The sequence below is a fragment of the Podarcis gaigeae genome, assembly GCF_964106915.1.
Source record: "Podarcis gaigeae genome assembly, chromosome: 2".
NCBI classification, from domain to species: domain Eukaryota; kingdom Metazoa; phylum Chordata; class Lepidosauria; order Squamata; family Lacertidae; genus Podarcis; species Podarcis gaigeae.
The window spans coordinates 1118126-1135160 of record NC_139679.1 but is presented as its reverse complement, the minus strand read 5'-3'; the positions used below and the strand labels follow the sequence as shown (position 1 = coordinate 1135160).

The 17035-nt window shown below is 45.7% G+C and overlaps 2 protein-coding genes across 4 annotated transcripts in view; one reads left to right on the top strand and one right to left on the bottom strand.

Annotated features, from left to right (window-relative positions):
• The window catches only part of LOC310840067 (uncharacterized protein), a 437006-nt gene that overhangs the window by 241651 nt on the left and 178320 nt on the right, over positions 1 to 17035 (bottom strand). The window lies entirely within an intron of this gene.
• Positions 9133 to 16589, top strand: LOC310840080 (hepatic lectin-like). 2 transcript variants are annotated; one of them, XM_083729271.1, is made up of 6 exons: positions 9133 to 9291; positions 11632 to 11739; positions 12357 to 12416; positions 13119 to 13270; positions 14650 to 14762; positions 15955 to 16589. In XM_083729271.1, the coding sequence occupies exons 1-6, from the start codon at positions 9201 to 9203 to the stop codon at positions 16088 to 16090; spliced, it is 660 nt and encodes a 219-aa protein (XP_083585397.1). In that variant the 5' UTR covers positions 9133 to 9200; the 3' UTR covers positions 16091 to 16589. The 2 variants fall into 2 exon arrangements, with proteins under 2 accessions (XP_083585397.1, XP_083585398.1); XM_083729272.1 differs by lacking the exon at positions 12357 to 12416.

Below are 17035 nucleotides of genomic sequence, written 5' to 3'. Positions count from 1 at the left end.
TCCCCTGCCATGTCAACTTGTATAGGCAGGTTGACATCACATATGTTCCTGCTCTGGTACTCTCAACCATAAAAGGATCTTCCTTCCTGTACTTCTGACCATAAAAGGATCTTCCTCTTCCTACTCTTATCTGGGGGGGGGGGGACGTCATAATCTCCGGGAACACACTTTTGGCGTTTTTCCCGGACATTGGTCTTGTGCGTATTTTGTGGTCAGCACATAAGATAAAGTTCTGATGTGTTTTCGTTGTTCCCTGGGGAGCCAAGGCCAAGCCTTGCCTGTCCTGATAAAGGACAGAACTGTTTATGCAGTTGTGTCCTTATTATGGTTTTGCTCAACGATTCAAGTTTTACACATTTAAAAGTGCTCTCTTTTGAAAGAACAAAGGGGGGGTGAGTCAGTTTTTAAACTTACTACACAGAAACCCATTCCTTCATGCCCTTGTCAATCACACATTGTCTCAACATCTGTCTCACACAGGCAAAAGAAAGTTTTTACATGTCCCTTTGTCATTAAAATATGGCTGGCAGAGTTTATTTGTTCAGGCTAGGTTGCATTCCACTCTGGTTATGATTTTCCATCTGGGGTTTTGTTCAGGAAGCCAGGATCAGTGTGCTATATTGTACTCAGTCTATTAATTTCAATAGGTGTACTCTGAGTGTGATGAACATTGGATGCAGCCTTCTGCGCATGTGCAGAGGCTTCCTTCCCTCATAGCATGCAGGCAACTCTATGACGACATCTCTCTTTTCTTTTGACACACTTTCACTGTAATGCTTACATTTGTTGTTGTTGTTTAGTCGTTTAGTCGTGTCCGACTCTTCGTGACCCCATGGACCAGAGCATGCCAGGCCCTCCTGTCTTCCACTGCCTCCCGCAGTTTGGTCAGACTCATGTTTGTAGCTTCGAGAACACTGTCCAACCATCTCGTCCTCTGTCGTCCCCTTCTCCTTGTGCCCTCAATCTTTCCCAACATCAGGGTCTTTTCCAGGGAGTCTTCTCTTCTCATGAGGTGGCCAAAGTATTGGAGCCTCAGCTTCACGATCTGTCCCTCCAGTGAGCACTCAGGGCTGATTTCCTTCAGAATGGAGAGGTTTGATCTTCTTGCAGTCCATGGGAGTCTCCAGCACCATAATTCAAAAGCATCAATTCTTTGGTGATCAGCCTTTTTTATGGTCCAGCTCTCACTTCCATACATCACTACTGGGAAAGCCATGGCTTTAACTATACGGACCTTTGTTGGCAAGGTGATGTCTCTGTTTTTTAAGATGCTGTCTAGGTTTGCCATCGCCTTTCTCCCAAGGAGCAGACGTCTTTTAATTTCGTGACTGCTGTCACCATCTGCAGTGATCATGGAGCCCAAGAAAGTAAAATCTCTCACTGCCTCCATTTCTTCCCCTTCTATTTGCCTGGAGGTGATGGGCCCAGTGGCCATGATCTTCGTTTTTTGATGTTGAGCTTCAGACCATATTTTGCGCTCTCCTCTTTCACCCTCATTAAAAGGTTCTTTAATTCCTCCTCACTTTCTGCCATCAAGGTTGTGTCATCTGCATACCTGAGGTTGTTAATATTTCTTCCAGCAATCTTAATTCCAGCTAGGGATTCATCCAGCCCAGCCTTTCGCATGATGAATTCTGCATATAAATTAAATACAGTGGTGCCTCGCAAGACGAAATTAATCCATTCCGTGATTCTCTTCGTCTAGCGGTTTTTTCATCTTGCGAAGCAAGCCCATTGACAGCTTAGCGGATTAGCGCTATTAGCGGTCTAGCGGCTTTTAGCGATCAGCTGAGAAGCGGCTTATCAGCGGAACAGCTGATAAGCGGCTTAGCGCTTAGGGAAAGGGCAGAAAAAAGCGAGAAAAAAACGCGGGAACTCGCAAGATTTTTTCGTCTTGCGAAGCAACCCCATAGAGAAATTCGTTTAGCGAAGCGCCTCCAAAAACGGAAAACCCTTTCGTCTAGCGGGTTTTTCGTCTTGCGAGGCATTCGTCTTACGGGGCACCACTGTAAGCAGGGAGAAAATATACAGCCTTGTCATACTCCTTTCCCAATTTTGAACCAATCAGTTGTTTCATATCCAGTTCTAACTGTAGCTTCTTGTCCCACATAGAGATTTCTCAGGAGACAGATGAGGTGATCAGGCACTCCCAATGTTGCGAGCCTCCATCCATAGTTCTTCAGGCACTCTGTCCAGCAAATCTAAATCCTTAAACCTGTTCCTCACTTCCACTGCATATTCATAAGGGATTTGACTTAGATTGTATCTTACCGGCCCAGTGGTTTTTCCTACTTTCTTCAGTTTCAGCTTGAATTTTGCTATAAGAAGCTGATGATCTGAGCCACAGTCAGCTCCAGGTCTTGTTTTTGCTGGCTGTATAGAGCTTCTCCATCTTTGGCTGCAGAGAATATAATCAATCTGATTTCGATTCTGCCCATCTGGTGATGTCCATGTGTAGAGTCGTTTTTTGTGTTGTTGGAAAAGAGTGTTTGTGATGACCAGCTTGTTCTCTTGGCAGAACTCTATTAGCCTTTGCCCTGCTTCGTTTTGGACTCCAAGGCCAAACTTGCCAGTTGTTCCTTTTATCTCTTGACTCCCTACTTTAGCATTCCAATCCCCTATAATGAGAAGAACATCCTTCTTTGGTGTCATTTCTATCAGGTGTTGTAAGTCTTCATAGAATTGGTCAATTTCAGTTTCTTCAGCACCAGTGGTTGGTGCATAAACTTGGATTACTGTGATGTTAAAAGGTCTGCCTTGGATTCGTATCGACATCATTCTATCATTTTTGAGATTGCATCCCAGTACAGCTTTTGCCACTCTTTTGTTGACTATGAGGGCCACTCCATTTCTTTTACGGGCTTCTTGCCCACAGTAGTAGATATGATGGTCATCTGAACTGAATTCGCCCATTTCCGTCCATTTTAGTTCACTGATGCCCAGGATGTCAATATTTATTCTTGCCATCTCATTTTTGAACACATCCAACTTACCAAGGTTCATGGTTCTTACATTCCAGGTTCCTATGCAATATTCTTATTTACAGCATTGGACTTTCCTTTCGCTTCCAGGCATATCCGCAACTGAGTGTCCTTTCGGCTTTGGCCCAGCCGCTTCATCAGCTCTGAATCTACTTACACTTGTCCTCCGCTCTTCCTCAGTAGCATGTTGGATGCCTTCCGACCTGAGGGGCTCATCTTCCAGCGTCATAACTTTTATATGCTTTTTGTCTTTGTGCATGGAGTTTTCTTGGCAGGGATACTGGAGTGGCTTGCTGGTTCCTGCTCCAGGTGGATCATGTTTGGTCAAAACTCTCCACTATGACCTGTCCATCTTGGGTGGCCCTGCACAGCATAGCTCATAGCTTCTCTGAGTTATTCAAGCCCCTTCGCCACGGCAAGGCAGTGATCCATGAATGCTTACATGGGACTCTTTAAATTCACTTCCCCAGAACAGCAGCAGAGAACACCTCACAGCTTGATGCACTGTATGAGGAAGGCAAATTTTTGGGTTTCTGAAAGATCTGATGCCTGTTATACCAGATAATTCCCCTGGAGTCAGAGTGCTTTCTTAAAGGGCAATGCCCCAAATGTAGGCACCTCAATTCAGTCGAGCTCCCCCAGGAGCTGCCCAATGATACTACGGTTCTTGGTGGGAAAAGTTTATAGTGGCTGCAACATTAAGTTGATCAAAGCTTTGGGATTTTTATAAACTGGGAGGAATAATTTAAAAATAAGGACAGAATGAGTAGTTCTATAAGGAATGCTAAGGAATGCTTTCTTGAACTCAGAACTGTTGCTTGTTTTGGATTGAGCAACTTTTGGAGTCAGCGTTTTCCAAATAATTTTTCAGGGAAGTGAACACAAGAGTCCCATGAAGGTGTTGCAACAGAAGACTGGAGAAGACACATAACTGGAGGCATGTATAAACTTTGGGGTGCTGCTGCTGCTGCAGGGGTCAAGCCCCCTCCCCGGTAACAGCCATTGTTGGAATTCTAGCCCGGTCAGAGGTATGTGCCTATCAGTCCAGGCACCGGCTGAATTCCTTAGACCTCCCTCCGGCGACTCCCGGCAGGAAAAACATACGAGGTCCGTTCCGGCGATTTTCCTCAGGCTGTGAGAAAAACACACCAACTGCTTCTCCTCCTCCCTGCATATCCCCAGGGAGGGGAATCAGACACAGACAGAAATGTAACTACATGCTTTTATTCCTGTCTTTAGCAGTCATACAGTAAAAGATGTCTGCTCTCTTCAACAAACAGAGAGAAACTCCAAACTCCACCCACGTACATCCTGTACAGGTCATATGACACACACTCAGCTCACATCCTGTGCTCAATAAGGAGAATGGACTGCCCCTTCGTTTTCATGGCAACAGTCACATACTTCCTGTTTGGCTTTCCAGCCACAAGCAGCAGACTGAGCTGCTAGAGCCTTTGCTTGCTGCAGCATTGCTGCTTTAGAATAACATATTCCCCCTAAAGTATCAATGCGTGCTGCGAGCAAAGCGTCATCCAGAGAAGAAAACAAACAGTTGTTATACTTATAACATTCCCCTGTTGTTTCAGTTCCACCCTTGGAACTTCCCGCCACTGGTTTTACCAATGTACCTCTCTGGTTGTGTGACTTCCAAGGAATGAGTGCTTCTGCATTACCTTGGTTAACAACTCTCTGTTGTGCCTTTGTCTCTGACTCAGACACAGCTTCAATTTGACCTTGGTCGTTTACAACAGCAACAGCTAAGTTAGCAAACTCTTGTGAATACCTCTTGGGTGGTACACCCTTCGTTGCTCTCTCAGACCTACGTAAGAGGTGCTGCTCTTCTTTGCTTTCTGGTTCAACCTTTGGACTCTTTGGAGAACCAGTACCAATTGTAAACAGTGGTTCATCCTCCTCTTCTGAGGGTCTAGTCATTATGTGAGATTTCCTCTCAATGACTGTGACAACTGAGCTGTCTGAGCTATCGCTGTCATCATCAGTACTACTGAACTCAATAAAATCAACATCATCATCATCATCAGAATCATCATCACCTGTGGGAAATGTGTGAACAATCACTCTCTCCTGTTCAGGAGCACTCTCTAGAAATTTTGTGAGAATCACCTTACCAGATTCAGACAAAATTACTTTGTAGAGACCCTTTTCATAACCCACAAAAATGCCTCTGGCATTCTTTACTCCACCCGGAGCTTCTGTCCTCACATGAGACCCAAACACCTTGAAATGGGCAACAGAAGGTTTTCTGTGGAACAGTTTCTCAAAAGGAGAACTTCCCAACTCTTTTGAAAACTTTCTCAACCATGTATAACAAAATGACATCAGCGACTCAGCCCAGTACTCATGTGGCAGATGTGAACTAAGCAATTGCGCATGCATTCCCTTTTGCAATTCTTTGTTCACCCTAACACAGACACATCTGTTCCAAGCTTCTTCGGAACTAGCAATTTTGTGTCTTATCCCTTTCTTCTTCAGGAACCTCTGGAAATCCTGTGAAAGAAAAATTGGCTTCTCATCTGTGCAAAGACAATTTATGTCAGCATCATGCATATTTTTAACCTTGTCACAAAACTCTTTAAACCTTTCTAAGGCTTCTTGCGGTCTCTCCAAAAGATAAATCCAGACAAAACCTGTAAAAGAATCAACACATATTAGGTAATACTTTGCATTGCCTCTAGATGGTGCTAAAGGACCAATCACATCAGCATACACCCGCTGAAATGCCCTGTTGACCCTCGAGGTCACCTTCTTGGTGTTCTCCTTGGCTACACCTGCAAAAGAAATCATGTTAGAATCACAAGAATTACATTCCATGTAATCACTTTGATCAAATGTCAACAAATACAGTCCATCTTTCTCTTTGGCAGAAAGATACAGCTCTCCATCTTTGTAGATCTCGCAGTGTTGATCATCATAGGACAGTTTTAGTCCCTTCTTGGCAATCTGCGAAACGCTGAGCAGATTGTACTTCAACTCTGGAACCAAATAAACATTGTTTATAGTCAAGTTCTGACTTTTAAGATACACAGTCCCAATTCCGGTGGCTTCCAGCTCTTGACCGTTGGCCTGTTGTACCGCGAAGCTTTGCTTCTTAAACGTAAAAAATAGTCCTCTGTGTCCTGTCATGTGAACTGTCGCTCCCGTGTCCAAAACGAAAGAATTCCCCACTTCTGGTGTGGCCTTTAGCGACATCAAAGCCTTTGCAGTCTTTGCCTTTGGCTTGGTGTGACCTTTGTCTGACGCCTCAGACTTTGTGGAGCTTCCCTTGGCTCCTTTGTTCTGACGTGGCTTCTTGCAGTACCGCTGAAGACGCCCAGTTTGCCCACAATTGTAGCATCGGACAACGTTCAAAGCTACAGCGTTTTCTCCAGTAGCTTCAGCAGTGGGGGTGTCAGAACTCCGTTCTTGTCTCCCCCTGTCCTTGACTTCCAGGGCGGCAAGTCTGTCATGTTCATTCAGAACGACGGCAAAGACCCTGTCCGACGTTAGATCAGCTGCTGGGAGAGACCCCAGCTGACTGGCAACTGTTTTGTAAGTCCGATTCAGACTGTTGATCACCATGAAGCAAAACACTTCTTCTTGCAGACGGAAATTGCGTTCCACCATCTGCTGACGCAGAAATTTCATTTCCGTCAGGTGCGCTTGAACATCTCCATCAGGCGCAAGCCTCAGGTTGGTCAGCTTCTCAAAATACAGCAACGCTGAAGAACCTGCATCTCTCTGATGTGTCCTTCTCAGCGTGTCCCAAACATCTTTCGCGTGCTCTAAATGCTGTATGTGAATAAGCTGCGAGTCTGATACGCACAGAATTATAGCTGTTCTGGCCTTCACATCCTGTGACTCCCAAGCACGCGTTGGTGCTGCAGGGATGGGGTTCTCAATCACCCCAAACAGTCTCTGATTCTGCAGCAAGGCCTTCATCTTAATAGACCAAGATGCATAATTGTCACTGGTCAGGAGGCTTGGAGAAGGCAGGCCTCCCCCCTTCTTGGCATCCATTTTGAGTCCTTGCATTGACTCTCAAACACAAGCCTCTAAAATCCAATAGCTGGCTTGTTTACACTCTGTGCACCTGGCAGCTATAACACTGGCCGCTTTGGAAAGTCCCTTTCCAACAGTTCCTTTGGGCCTAAGTCAAAACATAGGCTGTTTTTGCCTCTCTGAGGCAAAGCCTGACTTCCAGCCCTCTCGTGAAACTGGCCTTCGTTGCTAAGCAACAGCATTCCTTTCCTTGGACAGGATTAACCACAGGAATGTTTGGAATGCAGAGCTCTTCTCTCTTGGAGCTGTTTTTCCCAAACCTTGCTCCCTTGAAGCAGAGAATGAATCAATCTGCATGCACACTTCTAAGCCCGAAAATCTCATACCTGGGCTCCGTAGCTTGGCTTTCAGCTTCCTCTGGTCAGCTTCTGGCTGCAGAGAAACAGCTTTCTCACCTCAGGCCTCCATGGAGCAATGAATATCAGCAGCTCTGCCACTCTTTCTGCAGACTTCCATGGATCGTAGAAACCATCAGCTCTGATACCACTGTTGGAATTCTAGCCCGGTCAGAGGTATGTGCCTATCAGTCCAGGCACCGGCTGAATTCCTTAGACCTCCCTCCGGCGACTCCCGGCAGGAAAAACATACGAGGTCCGTTCCGGCGATTTTCCTCAGGCTGTGAGAAAAACACACCAACTGCTTCTCCTCCTCCCTGCATATCCCCAGGGAGGGGAATCAGACACAGACAGAAATGTAACTACATGCTTTTATTCCTGTCTTTAGCAGTCATACAGTAAAAGATGTCTGCTCTCTTCAACAAACAGAGAGAAACTCCAAACTCCACCCACGTACATCCTGTACAGGTCATATGACACACACTCAGCTCACATCCTGTGCTCAATAAGGAGAATGGACTGCCCCTTCGTTTTCATGGCAACAGTCACATACTTCCTGTTTGGCTTTCCAGCCACAAGCAGCAGACTGAGCTGCTAGAGCCTTTGCTTGCTGCAGCATTGCTGCTTTAGAATAACAGCCATTGCCAAGCATATGGACAGCTCACACAATGGGCTCAGTTACAGCGATGTCTCTGCATGAGTCTCTGCTCTGGACTTATCTCCTGCCACTCCTAAGGCAGATTCTACAGGGCAGGTAATTCGCACAGAATGGGCTCCTCTTGGGGTGAGGAATTCTCACACATATTTTAACAGTAAACACTTTGGCTTGAAGTGATCCTTTAATTTTAATTCAGAATAACAAGATTATGTATCCTGCATGAGGAGTCTAGGAATTAATTATAGCATTTGAGTAATTAATGCTAAGAGAAGGGAGGAAACACAGAAAGAGGAGGTGATGGCTGTGTGCACAACATACATTTAAAGCACATCCACACTGAATCCTGGGAACTATATTATACCCCTCATGGCTACATTTCCCAGGGCCCTTCAGTTCCCAGGATTCTTGGGCAGTGTATCTGGTATGGCAATACCTACAATGGAGAGAAAGGGGAAAGTAGGGTAAAAGTAAACAGCCACACATGGTCTGTGGAAGTTCTCCTCCATTCACATAAACTCAGCTTCTGTTTCCACAGTCTCTGCCAGCATCCATAAAGGGTTAAAAAAGAAAGGTAAAGGACCCCTGGACAGTTAAGTCCAGTCAAAGGCGACTCTGGGGTTGCGGTGCTCATCTCGCTTTCAGGCTGAGGGAGCCAGTGTTTCTCCACAGACGGCTTTCCAGGTCATGTGGCCAGCAGGACTAAACTGCTTCTGGCACAATGGAACACCGTGACGGAAACCAGAGCACACAGAAACGCCATTTACCTTCCTGCCACAGCAGTACCTATTTATCTACTCACACTATGGAGTTCCTTATTTCGCCAACGTGATTTCCCACTATGAAGTTTACAATGCGTTTTCCTGAAATGCTTTTTTGATGTCTCTAGATCCAGCCAAGATCAGATAAAATGGGTCATGGAGATATCATGCTGCAATATCTGGTTTTCTCAGAGGAAGGGACCATTTCTTAAAGTGCCATTATAAAAGTCTAAAGTTCCTCTTAAAAGGAGCTTAATTCCTGAAACCAGTGGGTGGTGCATGTTTTAACTTCCCCCATTCTTCCAAACAAACAGGAGGAGGAGGGGGAAGGAAATAAATAGATGCTTAGTTCCTCAATTTGTTGCTCCTATTATAAATGCATTGAGAGGAGAAATTTGAAGACAAAAGCAAGATGGGTATTGTTGGTGTCCATGAGCAAGTGGAAGACGGAGACCACGGATATCTGGCCAGGATGGGGAAAGCCATGGCTCCAAGAAAAACGGGTATGTATTTGTGGCATGTAGTGGCCTCAAGGTTTGGATCCAGATCCAACAAGTCAGGAAGCCCTTTGTGGTAAACCTATTCCAATACTGGATCCAGATCTGAAGTCACTATTAGGGGACTCAAAATTGCATCTAAGGGGTAAGCAACCTTCCAAATTCCAGATTAACAGGTCCTTTGTCTTTGTGCTAGGAGTCTTTCCAGTTGACTTGGGGTAGAGGAAAAATAGAAAGATTTGCTTTCCTTCCTGTGGCTTTGGAGTGGGCACCACAATAAGCACCCAAAGTGGAACTGCACAAAGCAGCTTCAGATCTGAGAATTAGGCCTACTTCCAGTACCTGGTGTCAGGAAGAGGAGATGTTTGGACAGGAAGTTGGCCCTGGCAGGCGTATGGAGATGCCAGCAATATACCGTTTGAAGGAAGGTTAGCAGGCTGGCAATGTTGGTCAAACTTTCTTTGACCAACTCAGTTCCTACCAGCAATTCACTGCCAGTGTTGAAGCTGGAAGTAATTAATTGACTTCTTCTCTTTCCTGACTTGCATGTTGAGGCCCCATGACCACCCCGTTCCCTGGGGATTAAATAAGTATGGGATCCAATAAGGCCACAACTTTATTGGTTACAGATGTGTAGGTTTTGGCCATCGGCATTATGACTCCAGCCCGTCTGCTGGAAGGGCCTCTAAGGTTGAAGCCAACCGACAGGGAATAATGCCCTATGAGCTCTATCAAATCGGGGTACCCCAAAAGTGGTCCCTAATGGAGGAGTGCAGTGGCCCTGCCCCCCTCTAGGTGTTGGACAGAAGTCACTACTCCTGGATCCTTTTAACAGGATACCCTTACCTGGAGGCCAAGTCAGAGGCTACAACCTCCCCTCCATCCAAGATCTAAGCTTACCCAATGCCTATCCACTTTAGAAAGTTGTGGTGATTGCTACAAGGTAGGCAAAAACCCAATGGCTGATGCCAATTTGCCAAATGGAAAAATTCCTTCCTGGCCCCAAATATGACAGCCGACATAGTCCATAACAAGGTTGTACCATCAGCAACATCCTGAAGTAAGGGAGGGTGGGAGAACCTGCAAAGAAAGAAGAGGCCAAATTGCCAGGCGTAACCATTGGGCAGTTAATCCCGTGCCCCAGGGAACACACACTGTTGCCAATGGTCAATTTGGTGGCAGGCAGACAATTCGGCCTGCCATTTGCCAGTTCACAAGAGCAGTTTGGGGCCTGCTCACAAAGAAGGGCGAATAGACCTAGAGGGTCTGGTTGCATCTGCTCTAGTCTTTAATTTATCTTTGTAAGATATTTATATACTACGTAATCACGTAAAAATTGTAAAAAATGACTTGAGTGTCTGAGAGAAGCAGGATCAGAAATTCTAATCAAGGGCTTCCTGTTTCTGGTGCGCCAGAATTGGCGTCCCTCCCAACACTGCGGGAGAGAGACAGATGGAGGTAATCAGATAATGAAGGGGGAATTTCATTATCTGCATTCCTCTTCGGTTGGAAGAGGAACCAGGCTCTTACCTGCAGTTTGCCTGGCAGTCTGGCACTCGCTTCCCCATGGAATGCGAGGGCAGGCAAAGGCACTGGGGGCACAGGGCACTCTGGCTGCCGTGACCCCCCCCATCCTATTCCTGGAAGCAAAGGTTATCCTGTTAATTGAATTTTAATTGGACTAAACTACAGGTGTGTGCTAAAGATCATGAGATAAGAAACTGCGAAAACAACCCAGCTACAAGGAACTAAAAGGTTTGGAATGAGAGTGGATTTAATTTGGTGAAATAGAGGATGGGATGAGGGGAGCCCACAGTTTGCTTATTTAAAGATTTCTCTACATTTATGATACAGCAACCTTCCCCTGAATGCTAGCTTTATTAAAAAATATCTGCACTAGTGAGAATGGAAGAAATTGCAATATACTCTGGTTACGAACTTAATTCATTCCAGAGGTCTGTTCTTAAGCTGAAACCATTTTTATCCTGAGGCGCACTTTCACTAATGGGCTTCCTGCTGTGTGCGCCTCTGGCGCGCGATTTCCATTCGCATCCAGGGGCAAAGTTCACAGCCAGGAGCAGCTACTTCTGGGTTAGCAGAGCTCCTAACCTGAAGCGTTCGTAACCAGAAGCATTCATAACCAGCGGTACCACCGTAATGTGGAATTTAACAAAATTGGAACTGTGTGTGAGAGAGAAAGGAACTGGGGCAGGGGGGGAGAAACATTATGCTTTGAAAATATAGAGTAAAATCCTCTGTAACCTCCATTATCCACAAAGGAATGTGTTCAAGATAAGGACAAATGGCCATAAGATTCTACCTTCTTCTTTTTCTCTCTTTTGAAAGGCAGGTCATTCCCCCAGTGGAAATGGAGCTCCTCTTTCCTGGTTTATGGGCTCCTGGCTCTCGCTTACCTGCTGATGATCATCTTGCTGGGGCTACTGATCTCCAGTGGTAATTAAAGGACTCCAAAGTCTGAAATGCTCCAGCTTTATGACCAAATGTGGGGTTCCCACCCCAATTCAGATTCTCACCTTTGAAAGCTGCTGGAAAACTGTTCAGAAAATCAAACTTGGGCTGGTGGGATGGCCAATGGCTGACTAGTGAGTCAAGAGAGCCAGAATGGCCAAGGGGGATGAGGCAGCATATACATTTCTGCTGGATATTGAGTCCGACCACTGGACCAACCAGCCCAGCACTGTCTCCTCCAGGGTCTCAGAGTTCTTTCCCTGGGATTCCCCCAGGCACCATGGAAATAAATAAAAAATATCTGGAGGTGCATGCAGGATATGTGCTCTTACTAATGTTCTCTGTCATTACTCTGACAAAAATTATTCTCCCCTCACCTCAATTCTGCTATTCATCCTAGGATGGAAGCTGTCCAAGAGGAATAGCAATTAGGTGTTGGGACTAATTTAATTTGGGATTTCCAGAATCTACCTGTCTGGTTTGTGACAAGTGATGCTGGATTAATTTTATGGAATGGGAGAAGAAGTCCCACCCTATCTCTTTTTCTCTCTTCTGAATTTCTAATATTCTGAGTTTACTTGTATTTCTTCTTAAAATTTCAGGGTCAAAGTTTTTTTCAGAAATGAATGACATGCATAAACAGCTTGAAATGAGCAAGGAGCGTAAGTGTCTTGCCCAAACCATCTGGGGCTTGCGGCTGCAATAGCCTGGGGGAGGTGGCTCTCGCCTGGCATTACTCCAGAGAGCCTGTTTCCACTGCAGGAGGGGCATAATTTATCACCCACAATCATTCCTCCAATGCCTGGCTTTAGACGGCAGGTCTTCCCCATCAAAGTGGCATCTTCCAGGGAAGCCTGAACTCTAAGCACCTCCTGGGCCAGGAACTCTGTGAGAGCTTAGAAACAGGCGTAACTCATGAGCTTGTGCCATTGATGTGCTGCAAACCCTCACAACCCCAGCGCCCTCAGGATTACAGGGATGAAATGGGCTCGGCTGCTGCTGCTGCCTCGATGAGCATCGCTGCCCCCTAGAGGAGCAAATTCCACCTTAACTATCTCCTCTGTGGAGAAGTATTTTCTTTTGTCTCTCCTGAATGTTCCAGCCTTCAGCTTCTTGGGATGCCCCCATCCAGTGCTGTGCTGAGAGAGGGAGAAAAGGCTTTCTCTATCCCCTAAAAAGCCCCACATTGTAACTGTTCTTCACAATTTAGAAAGCATGCCTATATTAAAACAGAAAGATGGCACGTCTCTCCTCCTGGTGGGGAAGGCTGTGGAAGGATGGCCGGAGCATGCCCGCTCCACCTGCAGTCCATTGGGTGAAGCCATGGTCAGGGCTTTCATTCTGTGCCTTTTCTCTTTTGCCAGTGTTCCCATGCGGTTCCAGAAGCAGGGAATGGGAATACTTTGACGGTCGGTGTTATTACTTCTCTGTACAAAAATTTACTTGGCACATAGCTGAATCTCAATGTGCACAACGTAATTCAAGTCTGGTGGTTATTCATGATGAGGCCAAGCAGGTAAAGGTGCTGGAATATTGGTCCTTGTATGTGTGTGGATATGTTGCCTCTCAAATGAGTTCTTATTGACACCTCAAACTACATTTCCTGGGGTCTTTTGGTGGGAAACTACATTTAATGTAGTAGAAATAAGATGCAGACATGAAATTGAAACAAGGCCCCAACCGCTCTGAGATGACAATGGTGAGGGATGCTGGGAAGCCTCTTACAATGACTGCAGGGCTCAGCTTCCCTTGTGGGCAGCTAGGGATGGGCAAACATGTCCATTTGGGTTTCTCTCAGTTCTTCATCATTGCCAGTCTTAAGTTCACTTCTCCACATTTCCATATCAGGTTTTAGAGATTTTTTAAAAAGACGTTCTCTTCCAGTGCAAATTTCCCCTAACATGCACATCTTTGGATGCAATCTCCTCTAACATAACACATTTTTAATGTTATCTTCACTAATATGCATTTATATGCAAAGTCACCTTAGTGACACACATTACTCAGCTGGAAGACTGCATTGCAAAAGTCAGAGAAATTCAAATCTTGAAGGATGGGGTGGATCATTCTAAACACAGGAAAGAAATGCTATAAATAAGTCTGAGTATACAGAGTATAGCTGAGTATATTGCTTTGGAAGGTGCAAATTAGGTAAGATTTAAATGCAAGCTGAGCAGGCGAGGAGAAAAGCACAAAATACATCCTGCATGTGATGCTTCAGCTGCTGGTGATTGTCACAAATTTCAGTTTTACCCAGAGAGAAAGCCCAGTCAGACATTGAGGACATTACAAAAATGGTGTAAAATTTGCATATGCTCATTTATAGATGTGTGTGCGTGTTACGGTATATCTGCTCTCCCTTCTGCATCTTTAACCTGGACTTCAACTAGCCAGCTCTTAAAATAGAGAACTCTTTCAAACAGAGGACTCTTATCTGTAAAGTAGGCCATGTGGACACTCTGTAGATATTTAGTGGCAAGTGTGGCTCTGGAAATCCAGGTTTGCTGATCAAGATGCTTCCTGACTAGAGAAAGGCAAGACCAGAGCAGGGACTCATGCAGAGACACAGGGATCATCTTCTGCGCTGGCTTGCCCCATGACTGAGGGAGCCAGGGCTGCGCAATGTGCACACACCCCACGATGTGCTGACTTGTTGTGTCATTATGTGCTGCAAGGGACATGAGCATGTGAGTGAAATGAGCACATGGCGCAGTGTGCACACATAACGGCCACAGAATTTTGAGGGGACCTTCAGCCCCTCAACCCCTCAACCCTCCAATCGCACCCCTGCAGGCAATGCTGCTTGAATAACGCCACTTCTATGAGTTGTATGTGTTTGTATCCTTAAAACTAAAAGTCAGTGCCTGCCCTATCCTGTGGGGGGTTTCCTTGCAGAATTTCCTCGAGTCTCAAACCAGGAATGAACGCTATTGGATTGGACTCAATGACATCGATGAAGAAGGGGAATGGAGGTGGATTGATGGCACCAATTACTTAAGCAGCTACAAGTAAGACACAATGCCGCAACCTCCCCCAGCAAGCCAAACTTGGCAAGGCAGCAAGCCAAACTTTGGCCATCCTGGGAAGGCAACAGAGACTGGAGTTTTGCTGAGCCCCGGTCTACAATGTTTTCTTTATCCCAGGAGTAGCTGACCAAGTCTTGGCCTGGTCAGCCCCCTTGCCCCCTTCTTCTGCCCCACTGTCTCTCACATACCCCCTCAGATGCTGCTGCCCCCCAAAGGAAGTGCTTCTCCCAGTGATTTCAATAGAAACTGCTTTCTCTGCAGAGGCGGCAATGCCCCAAAGACTGGAGCATTTCCCCCTTCAAAGGGGCTCCTTCTAACCAACCACCAGCTGATTTTTAATTAAAGGGAGCCTCCCTGGCACAGGGAGTACATATTCACAGGATGTTGCGCTACACCAACCTTCTGTGAACTTTGATGGGTGTCAATAACCTGCTACCATTATGGCATAGGTCCCACCCACCTGTCAAAGTTGGCCTGCCGTGGGCCAGTGAGAAAAAGATCTGGCCTACTGGGCTAAAATGTTCCCCAGCTTATGCTAAGATGTGATATGAAGTCATACAGTGCAATTGGTTTGCTGAAAGTAAGCAGATCTAGGTCTTGTGACAGAGCTTCCTTGGGTGGGATATGCCTTGAGCTCCTTGGAAGAAAGCTGGGTAGACAAGCCTACCCAGATAGCTAAAATGGTGATGTGCATTTTAATCTGTTTTGACTTTATTGCTGCTTTTATTTCTTTTTTGAATGTTGCAAAAAAGTTGTTTTTAACTATTTTCACCAATAACTTTATTGTTTTATTCTCTTAGTAATCTCTTTTGAGGTTATTTACAACCCTGCAGTGTGTAAATTTTACAAAACAAATGAGCCAGTCACTGTGTCCCAGGGGTGCAGCTGGCTGCTCCAGCACCCGGAGCAGTGGGGGCGGGGCCATCTGCGCACAGGGGTGCAGCGTCACTCCCAGGAGAGGCAGGTGGCTTGGGCAGGCTGCGGGCCAGGCCCCAGGTGGACCGCACCGCCTTCCTATGCCCCTGCTGTGTCAAAGCCACCAAAGTGCAGAATGGAAAATCTAGAGAGAATAGCTTGGATATACTTGGATTTGGGAAGCGAGTCGAGGATGGTTTGGCTGGAGAAGAACCATTTCCACATTTTTCAATGTATCTTACCTCCCTTCCTCATTTAGGAATTGGAGACAGGGTCAGCCCAGTGACTATCAGAACAAGGAAGACTGTGCAGAGATCCATTTTTCTGGGGAATGGAATGATGAGAGCTGTTCCACTGCAAACTTCTACATATGTGAGAAACCTTTGCCTTCCTGAAGAACCATCATGAAAAAACACACCAAGTAGCAAGAACGGGATTGCAAAGGCATCTTCTTTTTGCAGAGACTGCCTACTTCAAATCACTTGCTTTAGAGTGACAAGCGCTGGCTCTACACTGACCAGTTTAATGTTATTGGAACATTATTAGATATGTTGTTCTAAAACATCACAGGGCATACTTGTTAATTAAAGCATTTTTACCCTGCTCCCTCCCTCCCCCCCCCCACGTGAAAACGCTGCCCTCCTGCTGCTGGTTGCTCTGCGGTGCCCTCTGGTGTCCCATTTTAATAACGCATTATGGAATTTAAAAGTAGGATGTCATGTGTCCAAATATGTTATCAAAACCCTTCCCTAACATTAAAAACCATGTGTGTAGATCCGCCTCAGGACTCTGCACAACGTGAATGAAGCTAGACTTAATTATTTTAAAAAATTAAGTAATTCTGAATGTAATAAGAACTATATTCTGAATAAAGGTTTGCAATCAAAATCATAAGGCTGAAGTCAATGTAAATTCTTATTTTCAGGGTTTCTCTATATGTCACAGGACCTGTCTTTTGTAAAGCTTCCCACCAGGGAAGGGAATGAAAGAAAAAGGAAGGAAAGAAAAATAAGGGGAGAGGAAGTTTACATGACCATACATTTAAAGCAAGCCCCCCCAAAAAAAATAATAATTCTGGGGGTTGGTGTTTGTGTAGGGTGCTGGGAATTGCAGTTCCCATGATTTCTTTGGCAGGGGAGAACTTTAAATGCATCATGAGTATGCAGCCTGCATATGACCAAGGTGGGAGGATGGGGATGGGTGAGTGTGAAGGTGCATTATGGAAGTGTAGATTGGGGGCAGTGTATATGGACGTGTGTGAACAGGATGTCCATGGGGCATTGTTGTGTGCAGATGGGGTGTGAGGGTGTGGATGACTTCTGACCCCCTGGAAGGGAGTG